This window comes from Peromyscus leucopus, chromosome 11 (genome assembly GCF_004664715.2).
Source record: "Peromyscus leucopus breed LL Stock chromosome 11, UCI_PerLeu_2.1, whole genome shotgun sequence".
NCBI classification, from domain to species: Eukaryota; Metazoa; Chordata; class Mammalia; order Rodentia; family Cricetidae; genus Peromyscus; species Peromyscus leucopus.
The window spans coordinates 46174108-46194282 of record NC_051072.1 but is presented as its reverse complement, the minus strand read 5'-3'; the positions used below and the strand labels follow the sequence as shown (position 1 = coordinate 46194282).

Below are 20175 nucleotides of genomic sequence, written 5' to 3'. Positions count from 1 at the left end.
TTTCTGGGAAAGTGGTGAGCTGGGGTGTATACGCTGGTATAGTCCATAAACAGAGGGTTGGGGGCAGAACAAAACTGGAATAAGCTGGATTTCCCTTCAAGGACAAACTATTTGTGTAGAGCAAACAGACAACAACAGGCAAACCATCCCACTCACCAGAAAGCATTCATGAAGAACCTGAGTGATCATCTGTAATATGCTGGAAGGTGGCATGTATAAGTACATGGAAAAAGAACATCGAAAACATATCAGTCGTCTTTCATGCTAAATTTTTATTCAATGTTATGCAACTGCATAAGTATAAATATTTGTTCAATATACAACAGTGATGACATTCATGGGGGGGGATGTCTTGGAGAAAATGAGACTGCAAACACATTATTGCACAGATCCTAACAAATCGAAGCTGGCAAATCTACAGCTCGGGGTCCTACCGAGGGGCACATTTTACAACCACACAGAGACTGACCGGGTAGAACACAGGAGGAAGTCTACCAGCTGGGTGGGGAGATTCACAACAGCAGACCGGTGGGTGTCACATGTGAGCAACCTTACATCCTCCGTACTCATCCAAAATGCAAAAACACATCTGGCGAAATGATAATACGCTATACAAAATATACATAAAAATATCCTTTGTAAACAAAGCAGCTGGTTGTGCTTTAAAGAAAACCGGACAGTTAAAAAGCAAAGGCTGTAAACCATGAACTACCTCCCGGACAGACCTGTCCTGATGTCTGAGTGGAGAAGGATTGGGCTATTAGATCTACCAACCAGATATGCATTATAAGCTTTGAGACCTTTTTTTTTTTTTTTTTTTTTTGAGACCCATTTGAGTTCTTGTAAAAAATATTTGTTGGTTCTACAGTTTCACAAATGTAGTGATGGTAAGGGGGGGGGCGGCTAGAACTGTATGGGGGTGGGGAGACAGGTGTGAAAAAGACACTTCTTTTTCCTTTCACCAACGGGCTTTGCAACAACAGGCGACCACGCAGTCAGTGATGCAATGATGCCTTTGTTTCTGGAGTGCTTACAGCCTGACTAGGTGATTTACCATCCACAGAGTGTGCTCACGTAAACAAGCTTCTGGTGGAAAATGCCAAGACACACCCCCAAGGGGTCTGGTGCTAGATTCATTATTCATTTGTAATTTTATTCTTCCTCTTACAGAACAAAGTCTTGCTATGGATCCCAAGCATCTTATAAAAACGTATCTGCGTTGTGCCTTAGTCCGTACTTCAGCAAGTGGCACCTTACAGTCCAAAACAAGCCATCAAAAAACCGCGACAACGGAAACAAATCAGAAAAACCCTCAGCACTAAAATGATCTGACAGACTCTACATATTTCATGGTATACAAAATTTAAATAAGGCTTAGCAAAAGTAAAAAGGATGGTCACATTCAAGCACCAAATAGCTCCAGTCTCTTTGTTACAAAATGCTGCTCTTTATTAATACAGTAATTTTTTGCATACAAATAAAGAGATCGTGTTATGAAATGTATGGAGCTACTCGATGCATCAGAAATGAATGTGAAACCCAGGAACTTGCTAAAAACAGCAAGCTTCATCTACAACATAAGGCCCCAGCTATGTATTAAAATGTATCTGATGTCCTGATTATTCTTTAATATATATGCTATGATGCCAAAATCCACCCCCCATTTTTCCTTAACAAAAGCAAACTTAAAACCTCTTCCGATGCCTAATGCATATCACTCCATCTAAGTACTGGCAGATGTGTGTGTAACCAGTGGTTTTCCTGTTTCCTCACCGGCAGGGCTGGTACAGCGCCTACCATAACATGTGCTTCCTGGACTCACAGCATAAAGGCCCGAGGGTGGGAGCTTGGGAAGGAGGGGAAGAAAGGGCTGACCTGCAGTGTGTTTTAGTCCCTGTGTGCCCTCAGGTGAAGAGCAGACACATAACCCAGAGACGGGGACAATTGCCCTTTTGGCCACTTGGACCCGAGGGTCAAAATGTCCCCTACAAGGACTGTCAAACAGATGCCTGGCTCCACCTGACCTGGCCACTCCTAGTAAAGGGGTCCAAATGCAGCAGCTCAGAAAGACAGGTAGCCAGACTCAGTATGAGATCAGAGATCCTGGTTAGATACACACACAAAAACTCACCATCTACTGTCTCTAGGGCTTTCTTTCATCCTTAACTATACAAATGGAGCCTTGAAACTAGTCTCAGACCACAGACCAAAACACGTGGGTGGATGTGTACATACGCAATCATGGGTGGGTTTCTATTTTCACACATACCCAGCTCTGACCACTTGGCTTCATTACTACGTTATGGTTAGGTGGTAAAACAAGTGTCTTCATTTAGAAAAGCTTCGGTCAACGCGGTGGTCAGCAGCGAGGTCCACACTCTACATCCCGAACCAAACGCATTGCTAGGTATGTACAGAGAGACTTCCTCCCCAACAACACACTGCTGGAGAGGCAGGTTTTGTACAAACACTATCTGGCAACAGTTTTACCGGTTACAACTGGGAAGGCATCTGGAAGAAAGTTCCCTTTTTCCATCTCTCCTCCTCCTCCTCCTCCCCCTCCTCAGTGAGCCTCCGAGCTCTGCTGGGAGGACATTCCCATACGGTGCTGGTTTGTGAGGCGGCAAAGACCCAGTTACACGAATGCTCAGGCGGGGTCTCACAGCCCTGTCTGTCACCAAGGCTGCAGGTTAGGAGGCCTTCTTGTGAGGACTGCCACGCAAGCTCTCCTTGCCCCTCCTCTGCCGCACCACGAAGTCCTTCTCCGAGGAGAGAGGGAGGGAACGGTCCGTGCTTTGGGCCGGGGGCGCTCTGGTCACCTCCCTGCCCACGTTCTGTTTCCTGGCTGGGGGAGGCTGGGTAAGCTCTCGCCCTCTGGGTTCTCCCGTGGCAGCAGTCACTGACAGCGCCCTGTCCCTGTGGCCGGCTGTGTTGGGCACCTGTGGATCTGGGGGGTGTGACTCCAGGGCAGAGTTGGAGAGGCGGAAGGAGGGCAGAGAGTCACTCTTTGTCATTTGGCTTCGGCCATCTCCCCCAGACTGGGACTTCCTGTGGTCCCTGCTGCTGGGGGCTGGGGATTCTGAGGTCCCTGCGATTGCCTTGGCCGGTGAGGGGCCGCTGGTGGCTGCGGTGACCTCTCGTACTGCAGGCTGGGCCTCAGGAAAGCTGGCTGAATAGCTCAGAGACTTTTCTGGGGGGCCGGCTGAGCGGAGAGAACTCTGTGCAGTGGCAGAGGGTGACCGTTTCATGCCGCTGGGCTTGCCTGTTTCAGCCAGTGGCTTCTGAGGACCTGGCCCTTTCCCCTTGGACTCTGAGAAGCCCTTCCCCATGCCCACGGCTGGCCTCTCTGGGCCTTTGAGTCGGGTCTCACCGTGGTGGAGGGAAGGGCTGGCCTCCGGCTTGCAGCCCTCTGGGGCTGGAGCGTAAAGTGCTTCTGTGCATTTCTTCCCATCTGACTTCCTGTCCCCCACGGAAGCTTGCTGACTTGGGCTTTTGTCTGTCTGTCTACACAGAGTGGGGCAGTCTTTCACAGTGGGTGGTTTGGGATGCTTTGGAGACAGGCTTTGTTTTTCGCCGGCCGTGAGAAGTTTCTGGTCTGCTGCGTCACAGGACCCGGGATGTCCTTGTCTGGGTGGATGCTTCTCCTGCGTCTCTTGGGGACCGCCTCCATGGGCGGCTTTCAGTTTAGCGTCTAGAGGACTCTCTTCCGTGTGGAGTGTGATGGTGACCCTACCTTCTCCCTGCCCGAACACGTCGATCGCTTTGCCCTGGGTGGCCAGGATGGCAGGGAACATGTCCAAGGGACCCTTGCTGCCCCCCTTCCCCTCTCTGCTGGAGCCGCCGCCACCGAGGGCTGGAGCGACAGTCTCTTTGCCTTTTGCAGACCCGGCGGCACTCAGCTTCTGTGAGGAGAGGGACCTGTCTGGGTGCTTAGACTTTGAAGGGCTGGGGTCAGGGCCAGGTCGGGACTTCGGACTATGGCAGTCACTGTGCCCGGCACTGGCGGTGGTGGTGGCAGTGGTGGCGGCAGTAGCAGATCGGGGAGTGTCCTGGAGGCTGGTGTTCAGTTCTGCAGCGGCAGTGGCAGCGGCAGGGTTGGTCCCCAGCTCCTTGGTCAAAGTGTGGCTTGGAGAACTGTGGTGCTGCCAAGCTGCTGGGATGGCCAGCTCTTTGGTGGTCAGGGGTTGCTGAGGGCCGTTGCCTCCAGGCCTTTGCAGGGCCTGTTCCTTCCTGTCGGGCTCTCTGGGCGCCTGTTTCTGCAAAGAGGGGGTGGTGGAGAGCTTCTCGCTCTTGCTCTTCTCGCCCTCAGTTCCTGGTGGCTGAGGAGGGTGCCTGGCAGCCGGAACTTCAGGTTTGGATTCTGTGCCTTTTCTTGCCCTGCCTACCTCCTTTTCATACAGAAGCCCGGCTGAGCGCAAGGAGTCCTCCCTAGCCAGGGGCTTTACCTCGTCTTGGCCATCTCTGTAGTGGGTTTTTGCACATGCCCATGTTTTCTCCGTAGTCTGGGTCTGCATGTAGAAATCAGGGTGGGTCTTTCCCCCAGAAGGGAGGCTTCTGGAACTGTCACTGGCTTTCCCAGTCTCTGCAGGACACAGCTTCACACGCGGGTCTCTGCATACATCATCCCTCATGGCAGAGCACTCACTCCTCACCTTTTCAGATGGTTCCTTCAGATGCGGCTTCTCCTTTGAGGAGATCCCTTCCGGTGGGAGCTGGGCACGTATACCCAGCTTTGCCGGGTCAACACTGGGTAGGGTCTGCCCAGGGGCAGGGAGGACCTTGGTGTCACCAGAGCGGTCTTGGTGTTTGGTGGGACTGCCCTCTTTCTGCTGGAGGTGGCTCTCTGTGACAGCTGCTGTGTTCCTGGCAGCAGGATGAATAACCTTCCTGTCCTGCTTTGACTTTGGTTCTGGCCCAGGAGCTGCGAGGGGGTCCTGGAGACCCCGGCTTGGAGGCAGGAGCCGAGGCTCCAGCAGGTAAGATTTACTCACCTTCAGGCTGGTGGAGGAAGGCTCTCGCAGGCTGGCGGGGTCGCTCTTTTTCCCACTGCTACTGGGGAGGGTGGGTAGCCCCGAGGAGGACCCCGTGTTGACACCCGGGCTGGGGCTCTGGGCAGCCTCCGGGGAAGGCAACTCTGATTTGGAGGCATGAGGCCCAGACAGGAGAGCAATGTCCAGCGTGCCCTCAATTGGCTTCAGGCATGACACTGACCTGCCCTCCAGCTTATACTCAGAGGGGCTCTTCCTCACGGGGGACTCGGGAGCAGCGAACCCTGCTTTCTCCCCTCCATTCTCTACCCGGCCAGCTAAGGCTTTGAGGGGGACAAAGGAAACGGCACTCATCTGAGATGTGTGGGTACTGTTGATGAATGCCCGGCTCTCAGAGGCTGGCATGGTCTCCTGCTGCCCAGCCATGGGCCGAATAGGGTTCCCTGGCAAGCACTCATGGGCGCCCGATGTCATCTTGGGTTTCAGGATGGCACAGTGACTGTCATCTTTGTCGTCCAGGGACATTTTCTTTCGGAGGTAATCGATATTAGCCAGCTTGCTCTCTGCTTTCTCACTTCGAAGAAGCTCTTTGGCCTGGGAGGCCTTCTCTGTGTATTCACCCTTTCCAGGAGTGGGCCTGTCAGGGATGTGATACATACCATCCTGGAGGGCGCCAGAAGCCGAGGCCCGTTTAAAGTCACTTAGAGACGACTGGCTGTGCTCCCCAGGTGCCAGACTGCACGCCGCCCCGTCCGAGGTCACCCCTTCAATGGCCCGCACGCTGGCCTGCTTGTGAAGTGTGTCCTTCAGCAGGCTGCCCCCCGAAGGAGGCTCTGATGTTGTGCTCTCAAAATGACCTGACCTCTCCAACCCCTTGGGGTATACTTTCTTCTCTCTCTCCTCCAGTCTGAAGAGAGCATAGTTTTCTGAATCACCACCAAGGCCGTGAGGTTTCTGGTGGGATTCATGTTTCTCCTCTGGTTTCTTCACTAGGACCTTGGCCTTCAGCTTGTCCCGGTCCAGGTCGTCCACAGACTCCTGCCTGCCAAGCTTCCGGGACACGGGGCGTTTCAGACAGCCTTGTTCCACGGGCCGGGCCCGACTGAGGGAAGGCGCGTCACACACGTTCTCCTCCAGGCTCTGCAATGTCGCCTCCCTCTGACACTGCTCCCTCTGTACCTCCTCCTGCGTCACCTCCAGGCTGTGCTTGCGGGAACACAGGTGTTTCTTGTCGCTGCCATAGGAAGGCGACAGCTTTTCCTCAGACTGGACCCGCTTCAGCAGCGGGGAGCGGGGAGGCTCCGCACTCTTGGGCCTCACGATGTGTCTGACGATGGTGGGGGGAGAGTGCATCTTGCCAGGAAAGGCCTGGGTGATCTTGGTGTTGCCCAGTGAGTGCCCCAACAGCGGGGATGGTGAACGCTGAGGGGAGGTAGGCTGGGGAGTTGGAGAGGGTGTCCTGGCCAGAGGGGACAGTGGGATGCTGCCAGCCGACTTCCGCCTCCCAGAGCGGTATCGCTGGCCACTGAGTTTGGGGGCCAGGCCGTGGAGGGTGCTGGGCCGGATGTGCCCCGAACCTGCTGGAGAATTGGGGGCGCTTGAACTTGGTGAGCTGCTCTGGGAAGAATTTGTACCTGTGGGTAGAAAACATGGGACTGTGAGAAACTAGATGTTTTTCTTTTTCTTCCTACACTTCTGTCTCAGAAGTTCAGGGAAGGCATCTCACACATGCTTCCCCACAACCCACTTTATTCTAATAGTCAGAAAGGTCCCCAATTGTGTCCTGAGTGCTGTCTGTCACATGCCAGATTCAGCCTGTTTTCATCATCCTTGCCTGGCTTATGCCTTCCAGGACATACCCCTTCGTTCCACTCTCTAAGGCTGTCTAGGCTAGATCTACTCACCTGATGGGAAATCAGGGGTTGAGCGATAGCTGGGTGTTGGAGATCGTGGGGACAAGCTGTGAGTAGGGGAACCCGGGAGGCTCTCTCCAGAGGACAGGGATCGGTTCAAGCAGGAGAAACTACGGCTGGTGTGGAGTAAAGGAGAAGGCTGCTTGGCTAACTTCTTGAAGAGAGATCTCCTCCTGAGTGGAGACGGGAGCATATGATCAGAATGTATGTTCAACAACAACCCTCGTGGCAGCCACGTCTTCAGTCCCACCACAGCCACACAGTGACAGCCGACCTACAAAATGCCACTTCTGTACTGACAACTTCCTCGTGGCTTAGGAGACTGACAGTATGCAGGAAGGATCTCTTAATTCCAAACAGCAAGGAATAGTAAAGTAAGACATTTATAAAGTATTAAAATCCTTCACTCTGAGTACGCTCATGCCTTATACTGGCACGACTCAATTAAGATGAGCTCTTTTCTTCCAATGACTATTGTCTTGGATGTAGACTTACTTTAAGGTAGGAGGTTTTGAGCAGCGTTTTTCATTTGTGAAGGACTATTTGCTGGTTTTGTTCCACTGAGGACTTGTAAATATGCCCAATACAATATATGCTCTGTTTTTACATGGGAAGCATGGAGCAAGGAGAAGCCGAGGCTGTCGTATCAGTGGGCAACAGATACTAATGTGCATTCAGTGTTAAGAGAGTTCATTATAAGGAAAATGTATGAATGCTCATGGCTTATCAGTGCAGTAACTGTACATGGTTCTTTTTCCAAAGAGGCCTAGGACAGCCCTGGTAGTTGTTACAATGCTAAGCATTAAAACATTTTTTCCTATGTAACCTGAAGAAAATGGAAATGCAAAGTCAAAAAACCTAGAGTGATCCTAGGACCTGTCTGAAATTTGATTACTTAAATGGCTTCTATACATGTAACTTTTTCCTGGCATTAATAAAGCACTTTTATTAGATCACTGCTTTTACATTTCTATCCACAGGTCTCGGCGTGATGAGACTCTCAGGTTCAAGTGAACAAAGGATCACGGCTACGGCAGCTCAAAGGAGCCATACCCAGACAGGAAAGAAACAATCTTTCCCAGTGCACAGGTTCACGCCATGCTTTAGTCTGTGTGTAGAACTTCCCACACTTGCCTATCCGCCACTGTGCGTCACTTCATTAGATTTCAGCTAGACAAAGCTCTGTTACTCCCAGACTTATTTGAAAGGTTTAAAGATGCAGTTATTTTGTGATATAGGATGTTAAAAAACAGACAAGAAAAAAAAAAAAGCCTCCTTAATCACATAAAGGACATTTTAACTGCAGATTCCGTGTACAAAACTGCCTTCTGGTCAAGTGTATCAAATCCAACTATCCTGAAATGACATCTAAAGGCTTAAGCAAACAATCAATGACAAAACAAAGGGAATAAAAAGACAGCCGAGCTGATGAGATGGTTCAGCAGGTAACGATGCTCGCCACACAACATGACCAGCTGTGGCTGATCCCTCGAGCCTATGGTGGGAGGAGAAGACTGACTCCCCAAAAGTTGTCCTCTGATGCATGGTGCTATGTGTGTGCCTATGTACAGACACACACACAAAGCAATAAATATATATTTTTAAAACCAGTGTGATGGTTATTCTTGATTGTCAACTTGACCACATTTGGAACTTAAACCCCAAAATGGAGGGCAAACTTGTGATTCCTTCCTTCCTTCCTTTCTTCCTTCCTTCCTTTCTTCCTTTCTTTCTTTTTCTTTCTTTCTTAATTTGAATCCATTTCTAATCTGGATCTTTGGGTTAGGAACACAGGCCTTTAATCTGGGCCACACCACCTGCTGGAAGCCTACAGAAGGACACGGAAGAAGGAAGCTTTTGCTCTTTGCCTGCTTGTCCTCGCCTTGCTAGCACGTCCTTTCCTTCACTGACATTAGAGCCTAGTTCTTCTGGATTCCAGCATATACTGAAGACCAGCTGAGCAAATTTCCAGCCTTGTGGACTGAGGAAACACTGGATTCTTAGACTTCCAATCACAGCCACCCATTGTTGGATTAGCTGGACTGCAGTCTGCAAGACATTCTAATAAATTACCCCCCCCTTTTTTTTTTTTTTTTGGTTTTTTCGAGACAGGGTTTCTCTGTGTAGCTTTGCGCCTTTCCTGGAACTCGCTTTGGAGACCAGGCTGGCCTCGAACTCACAGAGATCCGCCTGTCTCTGCCTCCCGAGTGCTGGGATTAAAGGCGTGCGCCACCACCGCCTGGCATAAATCCCCTTTCTAGGTTCATTCTGTAAGTTCTATTAGCCTAGAGTCTAGAGACCCCTGACTAGTACAAGCAGGAAAGGACTTTTCATGGTGTCCACACATGCTAAAGAAAACATCAAACTTTTTACAGTGAGAGCCAGGAATTCTCTCTGCTATACATGGAATGCATTAAACTTCAATGTCTACTGTGAACTGTGGTCCAACATTTCTCATAGAGAACTGCGCCTTTCTCATACATACTTGGTAAGGAATACGGTTTATCCAGCACAGGTGGCTATGAACCTTTCAAGAAGGCTGACCCAACTTACCTTTCTAGACTTTCCTTCTTCTTTGACTTCTTGCTCCTTCTCACCATCCGGCTCTTGTAACTGTTCCTTCTGGCTGGTCCTGTTTTGATGGACGTGTTTTCAAACGGGGTGGTGGTGATTGACACCTTATTCCCACTCTAGAAATAAAGAGATGAGGCGGTATTAAAAAGAAGTACTGTGAAGAAGCAAGATCAGAACTAAAAGATTCAAAGACAAGTAACAAGACAAGTGCGTCATGTAACAGGGCCTTCCACTGTCAAGTAATGTCACAGTCAGCAAAGTCCTGACAACCCAAATGGGGTGGAAGGCAAAGTGACAAGTCTCTTTAGTGAGTGGGCTGTGGTGGGAGTCCACATAGTCCACATATCCAAGTCAAATCCAAGCTCCAAATATTAGCCGGCTGCTTGCCCTACACTGTACTAGCTACCAGCAGAACCCGCCACCTCCTGGAGCTCAGCAGAGGAGTCAGTGAGAGTTTGCAAAGCCTTTACCACCGAGTGTGACACATGGAAAGGGCTCTATAAATAACAGCTATCTTCATCCATATGTATTAAATAGCAATGTGCCCAGTAGCTGTCTGGTCTTGCTTGATATATTTTCCTCCTTTCTCTATTTCATGTTTTTCTTTGACCTAGAAATCATAGGGCGACAAAACTGAATGAGACTTTTATTTGTAATGATGTTCGAAGGTTCCTTTTCTTATTGTCATAAAGCCTGGCAGCTTGCAGAGCGGGGAAGTATGTGCCAGGCCATGGGGAAGGCTCTCTTTAACCAGGGCAGGCGCAGCGACATGATTCCTGGCGGGTCTCTGTGTCCTTTCTCTTCATCTTGGGATGGGGCTTGCTAGGGAGGGATGAAGGTGAGCACAGAGTCTAAAGCTAGGCATAGGTCTGGTGGGCAGAGGCTCTGGCTCCTACAGTCTCTCCTTGAATGTCACCATAGCCAGAGGACAACCACATTATTTCAAAGTCAGAGGTGGCTGTGATAAACTTGAAGGGAGAAGTAATCTAAGAACAAGGGCTTTTCTACAGGTCCTTGCCAGGAAGATGCTGAATGCTAAGCTCTAAGCCATACCAAAGCACAGGAAGACGACAAGTGCTGTGGGAATAGGAGACTGGGAAAGCAAATCTCTGCTTCACCGAGAATCTACCATCTTTCCCCCTGATTGGGAAATATCCTGTGCTATTATAGGAAGAAAACGATAAAGCGAAAATTAAAAGAAAACACTGAAATCTCCACTGAGCTACCATTGGTAATATTTCAATCTATTTCATGCTGGGTTTTAATTGTTTTTGAGGAGGAAGGGCGGGAATCAGACCTAGGGCCTCGGTGCATGCAGAATAAGCACTCTGTCATTAAACTACAAAGCTGTCATTCTTAGCCCATCCTAGTCTATCTTTGGGCATAATAAATCTATGCACATCTTATAAACTATTTTCATGTTAGATTTGTAGCTTTCTCTTTTCCAGTTCACATGTCTGAAAACCTCTCATCGTTAAATATTCTCCAAGGACATGCTTGGTATCGGTTGCCTGCTGGTATCTCCCCACTGTTAGTCTTTCCTGGTTTTTAGTTCTATGAGTTGATGGTCCATTAGTTATTTATATTTCCTTAGGGCAGTGGTTCTCAACCTTCCTAATGTTTTGACCTTTTAATACAGTCCCTCATATCATGGTGACCCCCAGCCATAAAATTATTACTTCATAACTGTAATTTTGCTACTGTTATGAATCATAATGTAAATATCTGATATGTGACCCTGTGAAAGGGCCAGGTGACCCTGGGGGTTGCAACCCACAGGTTGAGAACCATTGCCTTACAAGACCGCTTTGTTCATGCTTCAGTCTAGTATTGAAAAGATGGCATTTTATTATTGCCTTCATAGTTCTTTACATATCATTTTAGAAATATAATCTCACACCTAATAATAGATTTGCAGAAAATATTTTAGGCAGATGGAGTTTGAATTCCCACAGAAAGATGTTATGTGTCTTACATGCAAATGCAAAACTTTTCAAAGTTTACATTTACTTTAATGGCAGAGATTGGCCTTCTAGTTTTTGAAATGGAAAATTTACTATTGGAGATTTTTGGAAGGAGGTTTACTGAATGAACCTATGATGACATCAGACTTTCATGATGGATGAAAGGGAAGCAAAGCAGCTGGGAAGCATCTTTCACTGGTGTTAGGTGTTAGGGTCACTAGGGCTGTCTTACCCATGAGCCACTGGGCCTGTATTCAAGTGCATTTCAGTATTGCCTTTTTTTTTTTTTTTTTTTTTTTTTTTTTAAAGTGGAGTCTCACACTGTAGTCCAGGCTGGCCAAGAACTCAAAGTGTAGCCCAAGTAGGCCTCAAACTTGTGGCGGTCCTTTCTCTTCAACCTCCAGGGGGCTGGGACTTTCATATCTTTGTAAGAGTCTAACAATGCCATCTGGTGTTTTAAAAACACAATTTAGGTTTTAAGCCATTTCCGCTTATCTCTATTTTTATACCCAAGGGTTGGGTCACCACTCACCAGGTGAGAAAGGACTGTCACCCTGGGATAGTAGATAATGACAACAGTTCCAAGGACCCCGAGATTCTTGTTCTCAGCGTCATCATGGTAAGTGGAACAGTCAAAGCCTGGCTACTCTGTCCCTCATTCCCAAGTGCTCCTCCTTCCCACCCTGCTCCATGAGGGCAGCAGGTGCCTGGTCCTCTCCACCTCTCCAGTGTCTGGCACAGAGCATGGCTTGTGTTCTTCCTAGTGGTGGTCGGCAAAACAGTCACATGACATGCGGGGCATGCTCAGAGTACTAGATCACTGAGAAATGGAGACAGAAGCATGATGAAATTGTATAAGATGAATATGAATGTTTATGAATAGAAAATAGAGAGAGATATGCACGGCTTGCTGACTCAGCACATTGCAAGGGTCTGAATAAATACCTCTTTGACAAGACTAAACCTACTTTTTGTTCCCACATATGACTTTTCAAAAAGCAATCCATTTGACTGATGTGCATACAGCACAGACGGCCCCTCTCATAAGAAATACACAAGATATACCATGCAAATATTAAAAACATCAGGAGAAATGGTAAATGGGAAAAAAAAATTGGGTGCTATTTGTGAAGCCTGCCACCTGGTGGATCCACCTAGCTACAGCAAGAGCTGCAGGAGTTACTGCAACCTGATGAATGAGGAACCTCTTAGAGACAGTGAAAGCTTTGAAAAACCAGTAACAACAACAACAGAAAGCAAGCAAGCAAACTGCTACATGCCCAGTTAATTCACTTTTGCCTGAAACTCTTTTTGCACATAGTGCCCAGTGGGAGGGAAGTGATTTGAAGTTGGCTGAACTGAGTACAGTAGCTGAAGTCAGGCTATCAAGGTCTCCGTCGGGCTTTGTCAGTTTACTCATTGGCCTTAGGGTAATTCACTGAGGACCATTGTTTCTGTCTGAGGTTCTTGGTAAAGCTCAGCTGGGGGGGCAGGATCTTCCTGCAGCATCCTTTGTGTCTGGGGCCCTGACTCTCCTCTTCCATCCTAGGTCCAGCCTGCTCGCACACCTCATCCCTATGAACCAAGGCTTCAACCCACTAGGCTGTGTCCTGAAGACTTGAGATCCACCCACCCACCCACTTCACATCTGCACGTCTACTCATGGAGTCTGGACTATCCTTAATCTACTTGTCCATGCACTAAATCTCTGACCGTCTTTCAAGGCCTGCACAGATTGACCTCCCAGTTCTCACGTGCTCTTCCCGTGCATGCCGGTAGAGAGCCATCTTTCTTTCTCCTGAGCTTCTGCCATGTTTACAGTCTGTTCCTTATGTTTCCTGCTTTGATTCAAGGCTGGTGTTGCCACTGCTTCCCGCTGTGAGCATTAGGCTGTGAGGGACTGGTAATTAGATGCATGTGTTGGAGCCGTGTGTGGTAGACGCTGAAAGCACAGCCCCTGAATCACACTGCCTGGATAGAACCCGTCCTCCGAGCAGATGGGCGTGGCTGCCTTGTTCATGTCTCTCTACTTTGGTTTTTGTGTCTGGAAAACGGGGACACTTCTTTTTATGGCATCTACCTCAGAGAATAAACAAGGATGACATGAGTGTGTCTAAAACAGCAGAGCCTGGTTGGGGGCCAGGTACTCGTGCTTCATTAGCTATGTATGTTGTATGTGTGCTAATGCTGCGCAGGATCGCGCGTGTGTGTGTGTGTGTGTGTGTGTGTGTGTGTGTGTGTGTGTGTGTGTGTAACATGTAAGGTCAGAAAACACCTTGGATGGCTTTTCTCAGCTACTGTCTACCTTGTTTTTTGATACAAGATCTGGAAATTCACTAACAAGGCTAACCTGGCTGGCCCCCAAAACCAGAGCTCTTTCTGTCTCTGCTTCCCCAGTGGTGAGATCACAAGTGCCACTGTACCCAGATGTTCCCCCCACCCCATGGCTCCAGATCAATGGTTCTCAACCTGTGGGTCGTGACCCATTTGGGGGTCACAGATACCTTGCATATCAGATAGTTACATTCATATTCCTAACAGTAGCAAAATTCCAGTTATGGAGTGGCAACGGAATAATTTTATGGTCGGAGAGTGGCATCATTAGGGGAGGTTGAGAACCACTGTTCTAGAGGCTCAAACTCGAGTCCCCATGCTCCCAAGGGAAGTACTTTACCAACTGAACTATAACCTCAGCTCCCTGTTACCTATTTTCCTGTGTTGCTTCTGTTTTCACATGACTCATTCTTTAGCCCAAAGCTCTGGATCTATCAGCGTCTTAACAAATACGGGAGGATGATGGTCATGCTATTTGGTTGTCCAGACTCCATAATTGAGGAGCTCCCTAGAGTTCCTGGAAAGGAAGTTACTGAACCACATGGTGGCAAGGCCTACCTAGAGATTCTCCGATGCATCAGGAATTTAAACAAAGCAATCTGGCCGAATGCCACGTTTCCTAATTGCAGAGGGTAAGCCTGACATGTTATCCTTTGAGCAAGGGCTGGAACTAGGACAGTGTGGTCTCCATCTATGACTGGAGGGTAAAGCAAGACCATGACCTTCTTCCAGAAAGATTGAAGCTATCCTGTGATCGAGCTCTTCTGGAAGGGGAGGTAAAAGGGAACTGAGCAGAGGCCATGATCATCCACCTATCCTACCCCATCAGTCTACTCTGCTGATGGCTGTTGGACCAGCCTCCCCCATACATGTACGCTGGAGCTTCCACAGTAGGTCTCCTTTGAACCTGTAAGAGAAAATGAGACCAAACGTGCCGCGGTGGAATGTAGAAAATGCTTTCTGTGTCCTCTGCAAAAATATACATAGTTCTTGTGATTCTACACAGCCCTATGAGTGATCTTTCCATAAGGCTGCCACAAGATGCTGTAAATACTTAGTACGTATAAAGGATCATGGAAATGGCAGCCAAGAATCCAACAGAGCTGCCACCCTGACGTGAAGCCAGCCATTGCCCGTTGAAGCCCACTGCCGAGACTAGTCACTTCACGCTCTTTGTTCAAGAATTGCTGGTTAAATTTGGAAGAAAGCTGCATGATTACACAGTTCACTGGGACGGTAATTAAATCCCTTGTATCCTCTTTGTTTCATTACACTAGTTACTGCTCTTGAGTGCTTCCTTTATGAACAGAGGCAGGCTCTACTGCCTGGATGGGTGACAGAGCATGCTATGGCTTCAGAGGATGCCAAGGCATGGTACACTCCAGCATGCTTGCGTTCCTTCAGTGGTCCACAGTGACTGTACCCAGTGATGGAGCTGTAGGTTACAGAAGGTGACCACAGACACTAGGTGAGGTAAAATTTCACACAGGGGACCAGCTGATTTGGTAAAGACATTTCCAAAATCCTTTGGTGGAGGGGCTACATATCCAATTTCACAGAAGCAAGAAGAGAGATTTGGAAATTCAGAATCATCTTAAGATACAAAATCAATTCAGCTTATTTTTTTCTTCTTCCATAAACATCTGTATGCTGTGAAATAAACACAGCATTCTGAGCGTCCTGAGTGGACTTACCGTGCCCACTGGTAACATCGGCATTCCCTCAGGATGGGATATAGAGAAGGGAAACCCGGGAGGAATCCAACCAGACTTACTCATCTCACTGACAGCACCCCAGAAGTCTGCAGCCCAGTTTACTGGACGATATCATTACCTGGGGGGTCGTTTTGTACCACCTGCTCTAGAAAAGAAGTACCAGCTGAATCTGCCAGCCTACCCTGACACAGAGTGTATCTACCATCTACAGTAAGGGAGGTGGGCAGGCAGGTTTCTAATAAAGACTTGGTACCTTCTCTCTGAAAAAAAAAAGTTATTTTGCACATAGCATACTACTGTTATGAAGAATGCAAGGTGTGTATATTTGTGTGTTTATTATATGCTGGTTGATTTGTCTCCTTATCAATTTGACAAAAACTAGGGCAATCTAAGAAGAGGAACCCTCAACTGAGGAAATGCCCCCATCAGATTGGTGTGTGGGAGATTTTCTTGGTCACTGAATGATGATGGGGAGCAGAACCTGGTGGGGCAGTACCCCCCGTGGGCAGAGGGTCTTGGGGTATAAACAAATGAAGGCCAAGGAAGCCCTGAAGTGCAAGTCAGTGAGCAGTGTTCCTCCGGGGCCTCAGCTGCAGGCCCTGCTTCCAGGTTCCTGCCTTTACATCTCCTCACGATGGACTGTAAGCTCTCTAAGCTGAAAGAAACCCTTTCACCCCCAAGTAGCTTTTGATCATGGTCTTTATCACAGCAATAGGAAAGCAAACTAATTTAAATTCCTTTTGCTTAAAAAAAAAAAAATCACTGCTCTCAGGCACCCATTGGATGGGATGGCAACTGAGAGAATTATTCTCCAGGGCCAAAGAACCCTGGAGGTAGTAAGCTGCTTCATCGGCCGCTCTCAACAGTCTCCACAAAACTGAAAGACTCATACTCTGGATCTAGGAGACAAACGCTTGACCGTCATTCCAGGCTCTCATCACAAGATGGGACCACAGGATCAAAGACTGTGGGTGAAGAGACTACTGAGACCCGTGCTTCCTCTTGCCTGTGTCCTAGGTGGTCCAAGACAGCTTCAGGTGGCTTGCACAACCCGGATCTCGAAGTCAGCAGTTCCGTGGGACTTAACTGGGAATGTTATCCTGCCCTGACTGGAGAACTTAAAAGGATGGATTGTTGCATCGAACTGAAATACTTGGACCAGAAGTAGCTATGTGGTCCTGTCTTCCCGTGGGCACGTTTGGACATAAAATGAACCGCAGCATCCTCCTTTTAACTATAAACTTACTGACCCCTACACCCAAGGCCAATTTTTTAATTAGTACCGCGGGTTAAGCAAGAGCACTAACAGACCTCTATCTACTAGCTCGCCCTGGACCTTAGGATGCAGAGACTATTGCTTCTGGAGCCTGGAGCCGGCTGACAGGGAAGGGAGGAGGAGGGAAGGCATTGAATGCGTCTGTCTGTGAAAGTCTTGCACACCCACTCTTCTGCCTTCACGGTCCACATCAGTGTTTCTCCCCTGGCACGCCTCTCCTCACTCCTAGAATGTTCTCTCCAGAATCACAATGCTCCTCTCTACGCCCCAGCCTGGGATAATTCAGTTGTTTTTCTCATATACATGTCTTGTACTCTCTGAGAGCAAAGAACATCCCTTCGTCCCTGTATCAACAATATTTATGAGGCCTCAAATGTTATTTAAACCACGCATAGGGGTTTACAGTTGTACATATTCATCCTCTATGTCCCTAATGGGTTTTTTGACGCTCAAATCTCTCCGGCTGGTCACAAAGTATGAGGTTGCCCCCCAAAAAATGTGTAAGGAAGGGACTATGATTCTCATCTCAGATAAAGCAGCCTTTTCCTGAGCAAATTTAAAAATCAAATTCAAGTTCAGCTAATTTTATATCTTTGACTTTGCATTCCGGAGTTAGCGGGTCACGAATCAAGACTCTCAGAAGACCGCTGCGGAGGATGAATGTGCACACCACTCTCTGTTTCTATTCCTGCTCTCTGGGACCTGATGCCACAGGCTCCATTCGATGCTCCTTTTACGTTAAGAACTGACCCCCACGGAAACTGAACTTAGACATGTGCATGAGACGGGGAAGAGCCTCGAAACTGCTAGGGCCATTCTTCTACTTATCATTTAGAGCGCATGTAAATACATCGAAAGTTCTGTCTTTAAAAGGAGTGCCAGCTCCTAAACAAAACCTTCAGAGCTGCCTTCCCGGTCAGACAGCACCATTTCCTCCTGTACCAGACTAACACCTTCTGAGGTTCACCCTCAGGACGGGTGGGTCCCCCATGGAATCTCCTCGGTGACCATAAACAAAGAGAATTCGTGTAAGACTGGAAAGACGGGTAGTGAGAAGCAAAGAGAGGTACTCAGAGTGCAGGTTCAAGGGCACCTTTTCACAGCATGAAACCAGAGAGCTCATAACGGCTTTGGCTCCTATCGGACTTCCGGGTACTTCGTCGCTTCCACTGGTGACACTGACAGCAGGGCCATGCCACAGAGAACCTGACCTCACGGTGCCGATTCCCGGGGGTTACCTACAGCCTCTCCATGACCAGGACACAGGAAAAACGGTACCTTCAACAGCAGCTCGATGACTTCGGTGTGGACGAGTCCATGGACCGGCTCTCCGTTGATGTGTGTGATCAGATCCCCAGCCTTTAGTCCCGCGTGGCAGGCCGGACTCCCTTCTTCTACATTCTACAGTCCAAGAGGAGAGTGCATATTTGTGAGCAAACACACGACAACTACTGTTTCTTCTGTCAGGATAGTCTGTCACCTTGTGAATGATCCCACGCTCCTAACAGGAATTCAAAAAGGCATGGCCCCTGTTCCAATACTGTTCTAAAACAGGATAACTCCCATGTGAGCAAGAATGTGATATTTTGGAAAACAAAGCTAGAAAAAAGAAAAGAAAAGAAAAAAAGAAATGTAAAGGACAGGGGCTGGAGAGATAGCCCCACAGTTAAGGGTACCACACTTGGAGGGGATCTGAATTCAGTTCTCCCAGAACCCATGGTAGATGGTTCACAAGTGCCTCTGGCCTCTGTGGGCATTTGCACTCAGACATACATGTAATTAAAAATAGAATAAACCCCCTTTTTAAAAGGACAATAAAGGGATATGAAGAAGATTGTTTTTATGTTCACCAGATTGGTACATAAGAATAGGCAGGCAGGCAATCACAGAAAGTGGGCAGAGTTAGCAAAATTGACTAGTTGGGGACATTCCTAATTCTACCACAGAAATAAAGAAAAGAGCCGGGTGGTGGTGGTGCACAACTTTAATCCCAGCACTGTGAGTTCGAGGCCAGCCTGGTCTACAGAGTGAGTTCCAGGACATCCAGGGCTGTTACACAAAGGAATCTTGTCTTGAAAAGGCAAAAAGAAAGAAAAAGAAAAGATAGAAATAGAGAAAAGAATGCTAAAAGGAAAAGACAATGGGTCCCACAGGCCACAGAAACAGGAAACACGTCAGCATCCACTATGCTTTGGTCAATAGTTGCACACTCTAGGCCCGGTTGGAAAGGCAAACTGGCAAGAACGAAGCTTTGCTCTCACCCAGACGATGTGGTGCACGGTGTAGATGTCGCTGTCTCCCACGTACACACGGATGGCGCGGATGGTAAATCCATAGTTCTTCCCTGAACTGTGGATCACAATGGGCTGGTGGGGGCTGGCAGAGGCTGCTGAAGAGTCTCGGCTGGGAGAGGAATCCCGTGAGGAGGAGGGGTCGGAGGACAGGGAGTGTGGGGACATTGGACTTCCCAATGGAGACACAGCAAACATATCTGCCACAAAGAAGCCAGCGTCAAAGGGCATCCAGGGCACAGCCACCCTCCCCATGGGGAGCCCCACCACACTCAGGAGAACAAAGAGCGATCCTGAAACAAATCCCTTGTTTTTAATGGGAAAAGAACAATGCATATCAAAAAAGCTTGTATCGGTAACTAGCTTGGATGTGAGACTCAAGCCTACTGAGGGAACATCAACAGGGTTTTTCTTGTTTAATGTTTCAATCAATACTCTAAAAGTGAGAATTTTTGGTTTTTCTACACAGAGTTTGCTGGTTGTGGTGTCTTTAAATTATTTCAGTGAAATAAATCATTTATAGATGCATGAATTTATAGTGTATCTTCACAAGAGCAGACTATGTGTTGTACAATGAGATGTACTCTTCTCCAAATCTTATACTAAACAATCTAACGTGATTCTCTAAATACACATGGCAGGAAACAAGGATCAATTACCAGCTGCTTTTTGCAATGTTACTGAGCTAGTACTTATTAACACATTTCCATTGAGAAACTTAGCCATAAGAGAATGACTGTGGTTACAAGTGCTCCCCTTTACACAGCAGCTTCAAAGAATAGTGTCTCTTCAAGGATAAGGAAGGCCAGATACATGCTGAGAGCAAATCAGCTCATATCCCCAAATGCCATCTCTACTCCATTTCAGAAGCAAACCTCTGTTTTTGAGTATTTCTATTCTCCAAGACTCAGAAACTGAAACCTAACCCCCAAGGTAATGGTATTTGGAAAATAATTAGATCATGAGGACTCTGCTTCTGGTGATGGGGTTAGTATGTTTCTGGAAGAGGCCTGAGAGCCTTTAGGAGATGCCATGTATGTGAAATAAGACACCAGAGGCCTTGACTGGGCATTTCTGCCTGTACAGCCATGAACAATAGATTCTACTCTCTATAACTTAT

At 48.0% G+C, this 20175-nt stretch overlaps 1 protein-coding gene across 11 annotated transcripts in view; it reads right to left on the bottom strand.

Moving 5' to 3' along the window:
- Nucleotides 1–252: 252 nt before the first annotated feature.
- Mast4 (microtubule associated serine/threonine kinase family member 4) overlaps nt 253–20175 on the bottom strand; it is a 591291-nt gene continuing 571368 nt past the window's right edge. For 10 of the 11 annotated variants that reach the window (XM_037209461.1, XM_028884811.2, XM_028884812.2 and 7 more), the window contains 5 exons: nt 19026–19255; nt 18043–18165; nt 9455–9591; nt 6893–7074; nt 253–6622 (listed from right to left, as the gene is read on the bottom strand). In XM_037209461.1, coding sequence (XP_037065356.1) covers nt 2691–6622; nt 6893–7074; nt 9455–9591; nt 18043–18165; nt 19026–19255 — 4604 coding nt within the window. In that variant the 3' untranslated portion in view covers nt 253–2690. The remainder of the gene's footprint in view (nt 6623–6892; nt 7075–9454; nt 9592–18042; nt 18166–19025; nt 19256–20175) is intronic. The other variant, XM_028884813.1, reaches the window with a different exon arrangement.